General features: G+C 39.6%; 1 protein-coding gene across 1 annotated transcript in view; it reads left to right on the top strand.

Moving 5' to 3' along the window:
• RPS6KA5 (ribosomal protein S6 kinase A5) overlaps positions 1–18,647 on the top strand; it is a 204,621-nt gene that overhangs the window by 109,874 nt on the left and 76,100 nt on the right. Inside the window, exons 4-5 of the mRNA XM_036882248.2 lie at positions 11,422–11,537; positions 14,432–14,539. Of these exons, the coding sequence (XP_036738143.2) occupies positions 11,422–11,537; positions 14,432–14,539 (224 nt within the window). The remainder of the gene's footprint in view (positions 1–11,421; positions 11,538–14,431; positions 14,540–18,647) is intronic.

The raw sequence follows: 18,647 nt of genomic DNA on the forward strand, positions 1-18,647 counted from the left end.
TGAGGTTGTCTTTAACCTTAGACTGTGGTGGTGTTAGAAGGTGGAAGTTCTTCTGTAGTGTGTAAAAGGGTGACGAGCGGCTGTAAGGCAGCATAATGGCCACGCAGAGACACCCACATCCTAACCCTCGGAGCCTGTGAATATGTCGGGTTACACGGCAAACGAGAAGTAAGGTTGCAGGTGAAATTAAAATTGTGTCAGTTGACCTTAAAGTAGGGATATTTTCCTGGATTATTAGGGTGGGCCCAGTGTAATCACAGGGGTGTTGAAAAGTGAATAGGAAGGCAGAAGATAAGAGGAAGATGGAGATGGAAAAGAGGGTGGGGTGATGCAGTGTGAAAAGCAGTTCAGCCGCCACTGCTGGCTTTGAGGTGGAGGAGGAGGCCAGGCACCTGGGCAGAGCCTGAGCAGCCTCTTGAAGCTGGAAAAGGTCACCAAACAGACTTTCTCCTAGAGCCTCTAGAATAAATGCAGCCCTGCTGACACCGTGAAGTTAGCCCAGTGACATCTACGTCAGCCTTCTAATCTACAACATAAAATTATAAATTTGTGCTGTTTAAAGCCACCAAGTTTGTAGAAATTTGTTGCAGCAGCAATGGGGAAGCAAGCAGAGGGTAAGGAGAGTCAGATCAGACATGTAGATCACTCTCTAAAGAAGTTTTGCTATAAAAAGAAGAAGAAAGAGAAGATGGGATGTGCAGGATTTAGGGCAGATGATAGTGTGTGTTAAAATGGGAGAAATTTGTTTTTTAATTTTCACATTATTTGTGTGATTTCTGTGTTATTTTGATGCTTCTAGAGACAACATCAGAGCGTTTCATCTGGCACAACTACTGTCACATAAAAATCTTTACAGGCAAGTTAATTAGAATAAAATCCACATATCTCTGCAATTTGAAAAGTTGAGGATTGCTAAAATATCAATTATATAAGAAAATTTCTCTGATTAAATTAGACCCTAGTCATAGAAATATATGTTAAACATTTATAAGCCTTGAAATGATCGGGAAAATAGAGAAGTCAGGACAGCATAAATGTGAAATGTAATTTTTAATCATTATAGTTATATTTGCAATGTTTTTTTATTTCATAAATTGTAATTGATGTCTATAAATAGCAATAGTTAATGCTCACTATTTAGTAAGTGTTTACTGTATGTCTGGCCTCGGTTTAACTGTCAATAGCTCATTTAATCCTCATGTCAATCTTATGTGGGAGTTGGAATTATTTATGTTAATATGTTACAGATATATATTGTGAGCTATTCTACAAATAAAGATCATTTATCAAATACAAAATAATTGAGATACATTTTCATTTAAGAAGTTCCTTCAAGTTTAATCAATGAACCAGTATACAAGTATCATATAAGATACTCCATTGTATGGACTGTACAATAAATAGCATCAACTTTCCAGTATAAGTTGATAAATTTATTTTGGAAGTGTCACATTGATGAAATATGCCTCACAGCTTTGGAGAACATAACAGATTTATTCACTTGTATAATCATTGTCATGAAGATGTTCTATTGATGGTCCCCTTCTCTTTAGTTTATGAACAGAGTTCAGTCTTAAGACTTATCCCAAACTTTCTTAGCAGGGGAAGAGATCATAACTTCAGAGAGATATCCAACAAAAAAGGTGTTCTTACTATGTTATTACTGTGTCCCTTTCTTTTCCCTTTTCTGTGCCACATTGACCCATTTCAATTGCAATTTTTAGTGATTACAATATTTAACTATTTCTTTCTACTTTTGTTGTTACTAAAACCTTGGATGAAGAATCTACCCTAATGCTCAGTGTGGCTATAGCAGTCAGCAAGTGGAATATTACATGTTCATTCATTTCATGCAAACAATATTAGTGCATGCTGTACATTTGCTAGTGCTAGACCCTGTGCCTGGCAGAAAAAAAATTGCCCTGAGACTTTGATCTGCCTCACTGGTGCCAGATTTCAACTTTGCTTTCTGGGAAGGATTCATTTAAATTAGCTTCTGGAATTAAAAGTTAAATATGTCATTAGAGAGGTATGAATCTGTTTATGGGCTATACTCTCTGTAAAGCTTAACTTTGTTTATGTCTGTTTTGGAAGCTTTGGAGGTTTTCTTAATGTCTCTAGGAATTAAAAAATTTTTCTTCCCCTAAATATTTAAGCCTCATTCTCTTTGCTTATCATCCTCTGCTAGTCCCTCCCATTGTGCTCTGAGGACAGCCCTGTGCACACAAGTTCTCTGAATCTTAGCCAAGCAAGTTTTATTTATCCTTTCATCTTAAGTGAAACTCCCTGTCCTTGGACCGTTTATCTTCCCATTCTGCTTCTTGCACTCAACAAAGTGATAATAGTTAAACATCACTTTAAGAAGTTCTTAACAGAGCCTTGTGTTGGAAGGAGCTCTTCTGACCACCTAGCCTCAGTCCCATCGTTAGCTGACTCCTAGGATGCACGCTTGCCTTTTCTGATGACTTACTCATCAGGTTTAGCTTCCCTTCCCTCCAGTTTTTTTGCACCCCTTCCCTAATTTTAGTAACCCTATTGATAACCAGTTCAACACCATGCCAACATCCTGGACTTGTGACATTTTGACCTTCACTTCAGCCATTCATAAGCATAGTGATACACTGGGTCTTAACACTTGTTGCACCTTTAAGACCTCAAAGTCAGATTTCTTCTCTGATCATAATCTTCCATTTTTCTCCATTCTCTCAATCTCTGAACCAGTTCTTTAATCCTCTTTGAGCCTAGCCTTCCCTCCAATCTTTCCTGGACCTTTTTGTTCACTTCCTTCAGGTTGCATGTGCCTTCTTACCAGCCTGGACCCTGCCTTGTCTGACACACTAGAATCACTTCCCGGTTAGCCTTCCTCTGGGCCAGCCACTGCAGTCACTTGGATTACTCGCTGAACTTTTTTCCCCCGAGGCCAGCTTTCTAAGCTTTCCTCATATGTCTCCAAAATGTGTCAGCTGTGTCTGGCATGAAATTCATGCTGTTAATCTCAAACAGAACTTCCGAGAGGTCAGCAAACATTTTACTTCTCTTGTGAGCTGCTTATGAGTTTTCCCAGCCCCTTACTACCTCTAAGCCCTGCAGCCCCATCACCATCTTCCTGCCTGTCTGAGGTGGCCACTTGCCCTACCTGCATTGAAAATATATCAAATCCAGCTGCTGCAGACTCTCAGATTTCCTGCTTCTCTTCTTTCTTCTACACCTTAAAAATTTCTGTGTCTTAGAAATGCTCATCAGATTAGTAAAAAATTACATATAATGATAATACCAGGAGTTGGTGAGAACTTGGTTTTTTAAGGCATTCATTCCCTGATGGTGGGGAATATAAATGTCTATAGCCTTTTTGAGAAACTTACAAAAGTACTTATAAAAATTGGCAGAAGTGATCTAAATTTAATATGTAAGTATTTTGCAACTCAGTTATCCAACTTTAGGAATCTGTCCAACTAATGTGTACCTGCCCAAGTGAACAAAATATGTGTCCAAACAATACAGAGAAGGAATGGTGGAGTTAAACAAGTATGATTGGATCCTAAATGGGTAGGTAATAGTTTGATGAGGAACAGGATGTTTTCACACAAGTCTCAATTCATCTCCCCACAATTTACCCATTAATTACAATAGAAAACATAGTGACTCCACATTAATGATGTGATCATTATGGGAGAACTAGCATCACCTGCTTCCTGATACTTTCTAAGACAGGTAACACCATTTCATTGATATTCCTTCCACAAATGCACAACCTGCATCTAATTATGAGGAAACATCAATTAAACCCAGATTGAGGGTTAGTCCATAAAGTAACTGGCCTGTCATCAAAAAGGTCAAGATCAAGACAGACAGACAGAGGGTGCAGACCAAAGAGCTGTGATATCCAATGCATTGTGTGATCATAATATAGATCCTAGGCTGGAAAAAGTAGCTATAGAGAGCATTAGTGGGGCAGATGACAACACTTGGATCAAGTGTAGATTAGAAAATAATATTTTTATCATAAAGTTTCAGATATAGATGATTATTCTCTGGTTATAAGGAAGGATGTTCTTTTTCTCAGGATATGTACAGTGAAGGACTTAGAGGTAGAAGCACAATGTCCAACTTACTCTCAAATGATTCAGGAAAAACATTCACATATACAAACCCAGAGAGGATGCTAAAGCAAATGATCTGAAATGTAAACAATTGGCGAATTTGCATAATGGGTATATGGGGATTCCTTGTACTATTCTTGCAAACATTTTTTTGTAAGTTTGAAATTGTATCAAGATTAGTGTAAAAGAATAAAACCCACAGGTAAGGCATTGTGACTAGGAAAAATAGGGCCCAGATGTAATGGACAATTTTCACCAGCCTTCTTTGACTAAAGACAATGCCAAGTGTCATGCCACTATTCCTTATAATAATGAGCCGCTGGCGCAAGATCTGAGTGTAATTTTTCCAAAACAGTGCTATCCAAGTTTGTACGTTTCTCCTGCTCTTTGTGCCAAGCCATTATAGCATATCAGGAAAGATGTATAGACTACATGCAATGTCCTTTGTATGTATTATTTCTCACAACTAAACATCTGATGAGATTTGGACTACTGACAATTTGAGATTTGAATCTCTGGCAAGAACCTAGAACGTAGCTGGTCCATGTGGCCAAATTCAGATCCATTTGCTTTAACAGGCAAGTGGGGTAGGGTGATAACCTCTTAGGAAAGATTAGTGAGTCTTCCTGCAGGCCAGGCCAAGTACTTTTTTTGAGAAAACAGCCCTGGGGCCTGCTCCTACAAGATATAAATTATCTCTTTAAGTTCTGTTCCATAAATATGTCAGATATAATTTTAGCTTGGCACATTCTCAGAAAAGATTCACACTTACTGTTTACTGTGGCCATTAAAAAGAAATCTCAGTAGAGCACCCGTGGAACTATGTCTTTTTGAGTGCTGTGACATTCTGATAAGCCCTCCAAAACTAATTGTGGAAAGCAGGTAAAATAGTGGAATTATATGAATATATATATGACCAAATATATAGAATTATTGGTTCTAAGCCACTTAAATATTTGAAGGAGGGAACAGTCGATCTTAAGGCAATTTTTTCTGACATAATTAACAGGACCAACTACCTGATGAGGCTGCTCCTCCTAAGCAATGGTAAAAACACATGGGGGGTGGTGAGGGCAACTCTAATACAGCGTACAGAATCGCTGTCGTTGGAGCCGCACTGCCCATGCCCATAACCCTTCTCCCACTCAGAGGATATGCCACTCCCATGGTTTATATAACCACTCCTGGTTTCACTGTTCTCTAGAGATTCCCTGTTTTCTCTGGGGATTTCACTGTTACCATAATAGTAACGGCCCCAGAGCACTGTTCATGAGAATCAGCTTCTTTATCTTCCTTATCGTATCGAAACAGAACAAGAACGTGGAAGGTGCCTGGTATCTCTGGGTGGTATTACTTCTTTGTCTAATCTCAAATGCCATGCGCAGTGCCAAGATACAGATTTTAAGTGAGACCAGTAGAAACCCTGTTTTATGTCACTTAATTCTTCCCTGCCAGCAGCCCTTTCCCACTTACCCTGACTAACTGGGTGAAGGTGCTGCTTCTGTGCAGGCAGCAGTAGCCAGGGGTATATATTAAGTCAGTGTGTACTGTTTAGTCTGTTTTCATCATATTACCACAGAGGGAAAAAAAGCCTCAGGAACGTCAGTTAAAACTGAACATTTTCATGCTATTTCTGGTAGTTTTCCTATCATAAAAAGAATAAACACAGTCATGTAGGCTTAAAAAAAGAAAACCCCTCACACTTGTAACTTGTTTTGGAAGAAATTGGGAACTTGAGAAATCAAGTACCTAGAAATCTAATGAGTCTGTAATTTTGATAAGAAAATTCTTCAGGGTAGATAAGCTGGCGTGGACCAAGAGCCCACCAGGCAGAGTGAACCTCAGATAATTCAAGTAGTAGCCAGTTTCCACTCAGGTGCTTTATTCAGTCTGAGCTTTTTAATAGGTCTTTTATATGATGAAATACAACTTTTGCCCAGTTGGAAAGGGATGAGGTTGGGGGGAAAGTGGGAGTTTCCCTGAGTTACAAAGCTGAAAAAGATCATCCTCTCAGATGTCAGCAAGGATCTAGGTTTTTTCATGATGTCACTGACCATATTTATGCCACTGCAGACTCTATGCCAGAATCTGCTGCATCCCTGATCCCAGTGTTCTCTTTCAAGAGAGTAAAAACCTTATAATTTGACTTACATTTAATAATACCCCTTGGATCTTCTCTAAATTTTGTTTTACTTGTTGTTTCACTGTCTGGCTAAGTTGTGTTTACTTAGGGCAGGTCCCAGCCTCAGCCTAACAGAGTTGCTCCATGTCCTGACAAACACAGAGGTGGAGAGACCGCGGGAATGCAGTTCGAGCACACCCTCCATACTCAGAGATTTGCTGACAGTGAAAACTCCTTGCTCCATTTCACTCCTTTAAGCCCTGAACCTCACCAGTCCTATTCTAAATACAAATAGGCTCCAGGACAGCTCTGCCAAGCAGGGGTAGAAGTTAAGGAGAAGTGAGCTGAGCGCGCAGGGGCAGCTGATGCTAGGTGCGTGGGCCGAGGACCAAGCTTACGGGCAGCGAGCTGCAGGACGCTACGCTCAGACGGTTCCTGTGTGCTGGCGGGCAGCACTCATTGGTTGGTTTGTAAGTAAATTCTATAGGAAATTCTCCATTCCGATTTATAAAGCCGCCTTTGGGGTAACGTTCCTTAAACTTCTATGGCTTACAACTCCTTGGAGAATCTGATAAAAGCTGTGGTCCCCCTCTTCTAAGAAGAATGCATATATGCTTATATATACTTAAAAAACTGAACATAGCTCATGTGACCGCCATCATAAGATTGTATATCAATAATACCTTAAATAAATAAATAAATAAATAAATAAATAAATAAATAAATAAATAAATAAATAAATAAATAAATAAAAATTGAACATAATTTCAAGGAATTTACACAAAGCACTTTCAGGATGGCTCCTAAAACCTCCTCTTAATGTTCTAAAACTGGCCGAAACAAATCTACCTTCCTTTTCCTGAAAGGGTTCCAGAAGGGCTCTCTTGTTTTTCTTAACAGTCTTTGAATGAATAATTATGAGGATGATAACAGTAACTCCCATTTATTGAGCTTTTACTATTTGTCAGACACTTAGCATTCCTCATACTCACAAATGAACTCCAGATTGTCCCTTCCAAACCTGTTCCTCCTGCAGCTTTCCCCACCTCAGCCTCCCCCGCCTCAGCCTCCCCCCTGCCTCAGCCCTCCCTGTCCTCAGCCTCCCCCACCTCAGCCTTCCCATCTCAGCCTCCCCCTGCCTCAGCGCCCCCATCTCAGCACCCCCACGTCAGCATCCCCCACCTCAACCTCCCCCTGCCTCAGCCTCTCCCCACCTCAGCCTCCCCCACCTCAGCCTCCCCCACCTCAGCCCTCCCTCTCCTCAGCCTCCCCCCACCTCAGCCTCCCCCACCTCAGCCTCCCCCACCTCAGCCTTCCCATCTCAGCCTCCTCCCTGCCTCAGCCTCTCCCCACCTCAGCCTCCCCCACCTCAGCCTCCTCCCTGCCTCAGCCTCCCCCACCTCAGCCCTCCCTCTCCTCAGCCTCCCCCACCTCAGCCTCCCCCACCTCAGCCCTCCCTCTCCTCAGCCTCCCCCCACCTCAGCCTCCCCCACCTCAGCCTTCCCATCTCAGCCTCCTCCCTGCCTCAGCCTCTCCCCACCTCAGCCTCCCCCACCTCAGCCTCCTCCCTGCCTCAGCCTCCCCCACCTCAGCCCTCCCTCTCCTCAGCCTCCCCCCACCTCAGCCTCCCCCACCTCAGCCTTCCCATCTCAGCCTCTCCCCTGCCTCAGCACCCCCCACCTCAGCACCCCCGCCTCAGCCTCCCTCACCTCAGCCTTCCTATCTCAGCCTCACCCCTGCCTCAGCGCCCCCATCTGCATCCCCCACGTCAGCAGCCCCCACCTCAACCTCCCCCTGCCGCAGCCTTCCCCCACCTCAGCCTCCCCCACCTCAGCCTCTGCCGCTTCAGCCTCCCCATCTCAGCCTTCCCCATTTCTCCAGGTGCTCATATAGGGCTGGATCCTTACCACCACTACTGCTGTCACCTTCCTCCTGGCCACCATTGTCTCTCACCTTGTTCATTGCAAGTGATCTCTTTATTTCCACCCCTGCTGTTCTCAACACAGCAGCCAGAGTCACTGATCCTATTGAAATGCAAGTCTGGTCAAACCGTTCTACTCAGAATCCTCCAAAGGCTTCCCACTCCAGAGTAAGAAGGGAAATCCTTAGAATGGCCAGAACCTCTGTGCTGCCCCATTGCAGAGGCCACTGTGGCTTTGAATCACAGTATGTTGTGCGGTGCAGGCATACAGAGCAGCCCCAGCAGTGGTCTGCGAGGCCAAACAGGCTGCCCCACCACCTGCCTCCGTTACTTCCTTACTTCTGTGAACTTGGCTCTCCCAATACTTCACCTGTTGATTCTGTTCTGCCTACGCCGACTTCCTTCCTGATCCTTGAATACCAGTCTCTCTCCTGCCCAGGCTCTTGGCACTTTGTTACTTATACCAAAAAATCAGTCGATTTTTCGACAACGGTGACAATGAAGAAAAGACAGTCTTTTCAACTAGTGGTGCTGGGACGCTGGATAGCCAATTTCATATGGGCCCTTATGAAACTGGGCCCATACCTCACATCATATATAGAAATTAACTCAAAATAGATCAAAGATTAAAAAGTAATTGTTAAAACTATGATTTCTTAGAGGAAAACGGGTAAATTTTTCTGACCTTAGGTTTTAGCAATGATTTCTTAAGTATGATACCAAAAACATAAGCAACTAAAAAAAAAACAGATAAACTGGGATTTCTGGGAGAGTAGGATGATGGAAATGTTCTAAAATTGAATGGGATGGTGATCACACAACTCTGCTATACTAAAAACCATTGAATTTTAACACTTTAATTAGGTGGATTTCATGGCATGGAATTATTTCTCACATAAAGAGAAAGAAAACCAAAAAGGGCAAAAAAAACCCAAAAAAAAAACTCTGTAATAGACACTTCACAAAAAAAAAAGATACAGAAATATCCAATGAGTCATAAAAAGATACTAGATGTCATTATTACTCAGGAAAATGCAAATTTAAATAGTAATGAGATGCCACTACACACCAAACAGAACATCAAAAGCATGATGACTGAGAATAGTACCAATTACTTACCTTACAGAGATACCCAGACCTCCTATCCCGGCCACTGATGCGAGCACTTACCCCACAGGGACTCTCTAGGTCCCACAGCTCCTGCCGTCAGAGCCCTGTGGCAGCCTCTGCATCTACTTTACCAGCCTGGACGACTGGATACAGTTGACTATTCACCTTGTAAAGTGCAACCATGTACCTATAAATAAAACATTTATTTTATGAGTGTCAAGTCTTCACCTTATCTGTCAGTCTGTTCCAACAGTAGGAAGTAAGTTACTTGACGTTGTTTTAGTTTTGTCGTCTCAGGTGTGTAGTTACCTTTTCTCAGTCTCCCCTGGAAAAGGAAAATTCAGTACTTTCTGTGCTCCAAGCAACAATAATCCATAGCAGCTCTTCCTCCCATTGTCTAAAGCACTTAAGCTGTGAGAAATTTAATTCGCTCAAGGCAGGACACAGTGGAGCCATTGTCTAGTCCAGGTGTATTGATTACAAAGTCTGTGTCCTTTGGACTGTATGAAGTTGCCTCAAAGATTGGAGTATATCCAATCTTTTTTTATAATACACTTGCCTTTGGGTTTCAGAATAATTTTTTTTCAGATTGTACTTAATATTTATCTAATGTAAAGAATTTGTGATTAATAATGCAATAGGCATCTGTTGAATGCTTACTGCATGCAGGCACTGTGTTGAACTTGTAGGGATGAATATACTGATCCTGACTTTTAAAAGCTTAGAGTTTAGCAGAGAAAGCAAGAATGCAATAAACATTTCAACACAGCAAGATAATTGCAGTGGTAGAAGTCTTTAATAAGTATAATGGTTAACATAAAAGGAAGTGATCAGCAGTGCTCGAGTGGTTATTGAAGAGGAGGTAATTGAGTAGGACATTTAAGGATGTGTAGGAGTTTGTTAGTTGGTCAGCTGGCCTGTGGGTGCCTATTTCTGTCACATCTAACCATGGAAACCATTTATGCATAAGCATCAGTATTAGATTTAAGTAAATAACTACTTAAAGGTAGAAAAAATTCACTGTTAGTTTGCAGGAATGTTGTGTTCCTTTACACCTTTTTAATAATTAGCTTTGTGTTAAGATATAATTAAACCCCTTGGCAAAACACAGGAGCCTTAGAAGGGCAATGTTTTTTTGCCAGCATGAGCTTTGTAAATTACATTGCAAAACAACCAGCTATTTAAAGAGTTCTTCCGTTCTGTTGCATCTACTTTTTGGAAATAATAAATGGGCAAGGTAAAACAAAAATTTGTGAGTCCATGAAGATTTTGCTTTGTCCTTTTATCAAATGTGATGAACTTGACAATAGGGATTCATGCTTTTCAAATTTCTTAGGAGAAAAGCTTTGAGCTACTTTGGCTGTTTTCTAGGTACATATTTTTTCTCACACACAAGTGTTAATGTATGTTAAGGTAGCATTGGTTATTTTCTGATGAAACTACTATCAGTTCATCAATAAATGCCTTATTAGAACCATTTATAAACATAATTGTATTGGGGTTTTTAAATTGTTATTATACAGCTTTATATTTGTATGTATTTCTCACTATAGACTTTTTGTCTCATTATTCCTCTTCAGATGAATAAGGCCAATTATAAGGGAAACGGTATCTTTTAGTACAAGTGTTTTGATTCAGCTGTGTCGTGTTACTTTTACTTTTGGGGCCTGTGGAGCAATAAGAAGGCTACCCACTACCTAATACACAAATTTGGAAGGTTGCAAGGGCAATTCTGGAAAATAAGGAGTCTGTTTAATAGTAGTGACCGACAACTATTATGAAGGAAAGGCTGGGATTTTTGTGCATTTTTTATTTTAGTCACTGAAGTGGCTGATGTTTTGACAGTCCACAGCAAGCTCAGTATTGCATGGTGATGGTAGAGGTTTCTGTATTAGGAAAATATTTTAAATACCTGCAGATTTCCTGTAGTCGTTTTATGGCCACACTCTGTATAGTAATTCATTTAATTGCAGTTTAGGATAGTTGTCCTATGAAACTGTATTGCTGTATGAGTTTGGTATTATATTCTGTGTGAAACTGTATTCTATATCCTAAGAATAATATATTAAAATCAGTGCCTTATGGTTAACCAAAGTGATTAAAAAGGAAATATTTCTGTTATTTTATGAATATAAGTCAAAGAAAGAAAAAATGTATTTCATTTTTAGATTACATAAACGGTGGAGAACTTTTTACTCATCTTTCTCAAAGAGAGCGCTTCACGGAGCACGAGGTGCAGATCTATGTTGGGGAGATTGTGCTCGCCCTCGAACATCTCCACAAGGTAAGATGCTCCATCTTTGGGATTTCCTATTTTGAAAAATCTAGTAACCAAGGTAATGATGAAACTAAAAGTTTGTGTTTTTACATGTCATGGTCTTCGTGGAGATTGTGAAAGCACATTTATAGACTTACAAATTGTCTCAATTGCATAGTTCCCCTTTCCTTAGTTCTTAAATATCCACTTTCCTTCTGTAGTTCTTAGGATACAGATTAAAAAGGTAGAACCTGAACACTTCTTTGGTTTTGTTCATGAAGAATCCTAATGCTTATCATAAAGGATCATTAGAATAAAAGCTTTTCATTCTTAAAATAATCTTTAAGATAAAACCACAGTCAGAATATGTATTTCCTCAATTGTGACTTACTGCACTGCAGGCTCTGCCTGTACATCATAAGGGTGTATTTCCTGATCAGGTTGGAGAATACGAGTTATTTGAAAAGACCTGCCTGCGCCTCCCAGGCTCCTGTCTTTCCCTCTCTGGCTCTCTTTGCCCTTTGTTTTGTCCCTGAGGTCCTCTCTTGTTCCCTCTCCCTCCCTCCTCCTCCATTGCCTCCATGTAACATGAACTCAGTTATACAGATCTTTAAATGGAATGCATGTCTGTGATGCTATTTGAGCTCTATAAAATCAACTTAAACTTAAAAAATATATATTATTTCAGGTATTGTTAACCTTGATCCAAGAAATTTTGACTGAATTTTTTTACTTAATGAGGAAGCATTACTGAAGAAGCAAACAATCCATATTTATACTAGGCTTGTGTGCATTTCTTTAGAAAGCACTAGAGTAATTTTTATTAAGTGTGTGAGAACATAAAGAGACCGACATGACTTGAGTCGCTGAATTAGGATGATAGAGGTCCATCATAGAGCCACTCTTCTCCTTTGTCCTGTATTCAGATCCCATGCCAGATCCAAAGGCTGATGATGGAGCACAGAAAAGAATGGACAGAAAGGAGGGAAAAAGGCAAAGAAGAGGGATGAAGTTTTAAAGGGACAGGAAAACAAGAATTGCAGGATGGAGGCAATTAATAGGAGCAGCTGTGAGAAAAGACGTGAGAAGATGTAAGCAAAGGAGGGATCCAGGAAAGGCAGATGTAGCCCAGAACAGAAGAAGACTGGGCAGGCAGAGGAAGCTGGGGTTCAGAAGAGGAATCTTAGGGGAGTGAGAGACACATGTGTAAGAACAGAACCGAAAGAGAACAGGCTCTCAGGCAATGGCTGCCGTGCCATGGGGAGAAAGGGAAGAGCACCGAGAAGGGGGGGCCCGCGCTGCTCAGACACCTGTGTTCCTTTTGATAGAACTGTCACCATGGTGACAAGCTTTATGCCTGTGATGATTTTTGTGGGGTATAAAGTAGGTGGGATATCTTTATACATGAACCAAATTGGACTGAGGGACAGGCTGAAAAGATCTTTAAGTGTCATGCTTAGGGGCATTAGCTGTAAATAAATACCAGAGTAAAAACAAACCAAATACAACGCTCTGATGGGTCAGCTGGTAAATTCACTTTTTAATTTGTGTGAACGCTTTAATTTTGTTGATTCTTTTTATCAAAGGAAAAAACCATGAACATTTGTTATTAATTAAAACAGGGTAATAATAAATGCAGTAGTAGAGAACATGGTGAGTCTGGATACAAATGTAATTGATAATGAGTGAAAGTAACACAGCAAACCAGATCTCAGTTAAGTTCCTTTAACCTTACTGCCCTAAAAAACAAATGCAGAGAAGAGTAACACAAAGCTGGTAATATTAATCTTGATATACCTACTAATCCTGAGTTTCCCAAGAAGAGACCAAATGGGAGTTTACTTGGAAGTGATGAGGTAAAAACCAGATAGTAAATGATTTATTTATTCCTAAAATCTTTTCCAGTAAGGTTTAAAAAAAAACGTTGTACTGGTTATTAGATGTTTACAAGATTTCAAGGGAAATGTCTGTTTAAGTGCTTGGAGAAAAATTGCCTAGTGTTTTTCCTTGTGTAATTTTTATTTCAATTTTAAGAGATTATTAAGAATCTGCTTTTTCATATTTTTAGTGTTGTGTTTCTACGTTTAAAAACATTAAATTCAGGCTAACATACCATGAAACATGGAATTCACATATATCAAGAACTTATATGTTTTGGATAAGTTTACTTATGTTATAAGCTGAAGTAATAGCTGAAGTGTTTTGCTATAAAACAACATGCAAAACAAAATGGAGGGACATGTAAATATTATCTAATTGACTTACTTGCATATTTAGAACTAAAGATCAACTAGAATAAACCTATGATCTTCAATGTTTAGGAGCTTATTATTCAATCTAAGCTGTTATTAATTATATGTTTACACTTGATAACCTGACAATGTAGTAGATACTAGATAAATGCATTTAAGGTGAAAAAACAGAGTTAAGTTTATATCAAGATAAACAGGAAATACCTAGAAAATACTAGTTAGGTCAGTACAATGTAAATATAGGTATTGTAGGAGTAAAATCAAAGAAATGACCAGTTTGGGATCTGGTTGGTTGGGGAATCCTCTGAAGCCATTAGGAAGTGATGGACATGACTTGGCTAAAATCTCCTGGAGTGAGGATGAAATATCAAGAAGTACAGAGACAGGAAAGAACAGTAGTCAGTGGGGAGACCCTCAAAAGCTGGTCCAGTAGGAATGGACCCTCATTACACAAGAGAATGAAGACATGATTGGGAAGGTCCAGGGAGCCCAGCAGATGTGCCCTGAGATTGGAGAATTTACATTTACCCTGGCCAGTGACTAAGAGGCATTATAGCATCCTGAGCAGGAGAATGCCTTTGTGAGACTTGTTTTTAAAGTAGATAAGACTTTCCTAATTTATTTTCTGAAAACTGTTATTTTAAGATGCATATTTGTTTTTTTTCGCAGCTGGGGATTATATACCGTGACATTAAGCTTGAGAATATTCTACTTGATTCTAATGGCCATGTGGTGCTGACAGATTTTGGTCTGAGTAAGGAGTTTGTGTCTGATGAAGTGAGTATTATATTTAAATTTGAGGTTAGTAATAACAAAATGCAAACAATGATGAAAAATTCGCTGTAGAATAAGCATCTAACAGGATAGACCATATGGATTATATATTCATGTTGCAGGTTTACTGGAGGAACATCTTTGTGTGAATGACTATAAACATTTTTAGTTTAAAATTACTATGGAACCATTCTGTTAGAACTGGAGCAAACCTTTGATATATCAGAACTCCCCAGTTTAAAACAAAACAGAACTATGCATTTAATAGCTTTCCCCTTTAAGTGTAACTGAAAAATATAAATAAAGGACCTTTGGATCCTCGAAGAGAATGATGGCTTAGAGGTAGGCAATTGAGAATTACAAAGCAAAGCACATACAGCTTATGTTATAATTACAAAGTTGGATTTGTCTAATGACCCTTTGAATTCTCTTGAAAAGAATGACAAGGATCTGCCAGACATGATTCTTAACAATCTTGCTGTGTTTTTGCTCATATGAACTAAAATTTAACCGCTAATGTGAAGATCATCTTTGCATTTCCAGTATTGATTAGAACTTGTTTAATATTACAAATGCATTAATGACATTTTAAATTAAACATCTTTTGTAACCAAATATTTTTTATTTAGCAGTTGTAATTTATACTATTAGTAGTTTTACACTACTGCTATGTAACTAATTTGAATGCCAATTCTTTTTTTTTTTTTTTTTTGTAGATAATTATTTTTTTATTGAAGGGTAGTTGACACACAGTATTACATTACATTAGTTTCAGGTGTACAACATAGTGACTCAACATTTATATACATGACACTTCTAGGTACCAGCTATCACCATACCAAGCTGTTACAATATCTTGACTATATTCATTACATCCCGGTTATTTATTATTTTACCATTGGAAGTGTATACTTTTTTTTTTTTTTATGTGAGGGCATCTCTCATATTTATTGATCAAATGGTTGTTAACAACAATAAAACTCTGTATAGGGGAGTCAATGCTCAATGCACAATCATTAATCCACCCCAAGCCCAATTTTCATCAGTCTCCAATCTTCTGAGGCATAACAAACAAGGTCTTACGTGGAGAACAGTACAAGGGCAGCCATCACAGAAACCTTCGGTTTTGCTCATGCATTATGAACTATAAACAGTCAGTTCAAATATGAATACTCATTTGATTTTTATACTTGATTTATATGTGGATACCACATTTCTCTCTTTATTATTGTTATTTTTAATAACATGCTGAAGTGGTAGGTAGATACAAGATAAAGGTAGAAAACATAGTTTAGTGTTGTAAGAGAGCAAATGTAGATGATCAAGTGTGTGCCTGTAGACTATGTATTAATCTAAGCTAGACATGGGCAATAAAACATCCACGTATGCAGAAGATTTCTCTCAGAACGGGGGGGGTGAGGTTCTAAGCCTCACCTCTGTTGATCCCCAATTTCTCACCTGATGACCCCCCTGCGACTGTGCCTGCCTTAGGTTGTTCCTCCCTTGAGGAATCTTACCCGTCTCTGGGTAACCAGTCATCTTCCGGGGCCATACAGGGAAATGTGAAGTTGGTAAGTGAGAGAGAAGCCTTATTGTTTGAAATGGTTAGCTTTTTATTTCTTTGCATATTTATGCCCTGTAGCTTCTATGCCCAGCATTTGTCTTGAGGTATCTTTACCACTTGGAAGAATTATGATACTCGGTAAATTTGATATGAGGCACGAATTCTATTTAAGAGTTGTAATTAGGAAGGAAGAAGAAAAGCTATAGAAGTAGCAGGCGGAAGAAAACATGGGAAGATTGATTATTTCTTTGACATATCTTCTTGTAGAGTAACTTCAGCATGTATAGGTTTTAAGCTACTACTTAAATTGCATACACACATTAACATAATAGGAGTATAGTTACATAACCAAAGCATACCTGTAATTACCAGCCATCTCCAGCGAAACCAAGAAAACCAGTTAGGCACCTTAGGCATTTGTGAAAACTTATCTATGATATGGTGGATATTGTCCAGCTGAACTTGAACAGTCTGAGAGAAATCAGACAAATTAAAACAACCCATTCCTGGGGAATGTTCACATCCCTTATGTTCTTTTAACAGTAAATAGTCTGTAGTTGTAAGATTTTGGAGCACTACAATTTGCACTTCTCCTAATTCTTGGTTGAGTTCCAACAGTATAGATCCAGTCAAATTTGTTGTTTTACTGTATGCACAGGCCAGCTCAGATATCTCCTTCCTCATTCCCATGGCAAGTCCAGGAGCTGGTGGGATGAGTGCATCTACAGCTGTAGCAGTGCGTGGATCTTTGTTGGGGTTTTTTGATGATCATCTTCTGGCATGAGTCTTCCAGAGAGTGCTGATGTTGGAAGTTCTCTTTCATATCGTTTCTTAGTTCATTTTCGGGGTAGCCAAATTAGGCTTTGATCCTCTGTATAAACACAAACAGACCCTTTGCCTACACTTTTATATGTCCTTTATATCATTGTGTAGAACTCATTGGAGGTTACCACACAGGAACTGCCCTTTTTTTTTTTTTTTGGTATCACTAATCTACACTTACATGACGAATATTATGTTTACTAGGCTCTCCCCTATACCAGGTCCCCCCTATAAAGCCCTTTACAGTCACTGTCCATCAGCATAGCAAAATGTTGTAGAAACCCTACTTGCCTTCTCTGTGTTGTACAGCCCTCCCTTTTCTCCTACCCCCCATGCATGCTAATCTTAATACCCCCCTACTTCTTCCCCCCCCCTTATCCCTCCCTACCCACCCATCCTCCCCAGTCCCTGTCCCTTTGGTACCTGTTAGTCCATTCTTGAGTTCTGCGATTCTGCTGCTGTTTTGCTCCTTCAGTTTTTCCTTTGTTCTTATACTCCACAGATGAGTGAAATCATTTGGTATTTCTCTTTCTCCGCTTGGCTTGTTTCACTGAGCATAATAGCCTCCAGCTCCATCCATGTTGCTGCAAATGGTTGGATTTGCCCTTTTCTTATGGCTGAGTAGTATTCCATTGTGTATATGCACCACACCTTCTTTATCCATTCATCTATTAATGGACATTTAGGTTGCTTCCAATTCTTGGCTATTGTAAATAGTGCTGCGATAAACATAGGGGTGCACTGATCTTTCTCATACTTGACTGCTGCATTCTTAAGGTAAATTCCTAGGAGTGCAGTTCCTGGGTCAAATGGTAGGTCTGTTTTGAGCATTTTGATGTACCTCCATACTGCTTTCCACAATGGTTGAACTAACTTACATTCCCACCAGCAGTGTAGGAGGGTTCCCCTTTCTCCACAGCCTCGCCAACATTTGTTGTTCTCTGTCTTTTGGATGGCAGCCATCCTTACTGGTGTGAGGTGATACCTCATTGTAGTTTTAATTTGCATTTCTCTGATAATTAGCAATGTGGAGCATCTTTTCATGTGTCTGTTGGCCATCTGTATTTCTTTTTTGGAGAACTGTCTGTTCAGTTCCTCTGCCCATTTTTTAATTGGTTATTTGTTTTTTGTTTGTTGAGGCGTGTGAGCTCTTTATATATTCTGGATGTCAAGCCTTTATCAGATGTGTCATTTTCAAATATATTCTCTCATACTGTAGGGTTCCTTTTTGTTCTATTGGTGGTGTCTTTGCTGTACAGAAGCTTTTCAGCTTAATATAGTCCTGCCTATTCATTTTTGCTGTTGTTTTCCTTGCCTGGGGAGATATGTTCAAGAAGAGGTCACTCATGTTTATGTCTAAGAGGCTTTTGCCTATGTTTTCTTCCAAGAGTTTAATGGTTTCATGGCTTACATTCAGGTCTTTGATCCATTTTGAGTTTACTTTTGTATATGGGATTAGACAATGGTCCAGTTTCATTCTCCTACATGTAGCTGTCCAGTTTTGCCAGCACCATCTGTTGAAGAGACTGTCATTTCGCCATTGTATGTCCATGGCTCCTTTATCAAATATTAATTGACCATATATGTCTGGGTTAATGTCTGGTTTCTCTAGTCTGTTCCATTGGTCTGTGGCTCTGTTGTTGTGCCAGTACCAAATTGTCTTGATTACTATGGCTTTATAGTAGAGCTTGAAGTTGGGGAGTGAGATACCCCCTACTTTATTCT

Source organism: Manis pentadactyla, chromosome 11 (genome assembly GCF_030020395.1).
Source record: "Manis pentadactyla isolate mManPen7 chromosome 11, mManPen7.hap1, whole genome shotgun sequence".
NCBI classification, from domain to species: Eukaryota; Metazoa; Chordata; class Mammalia; order Pholidota; family Manidae; genus Manis; species Manis pentadactyla.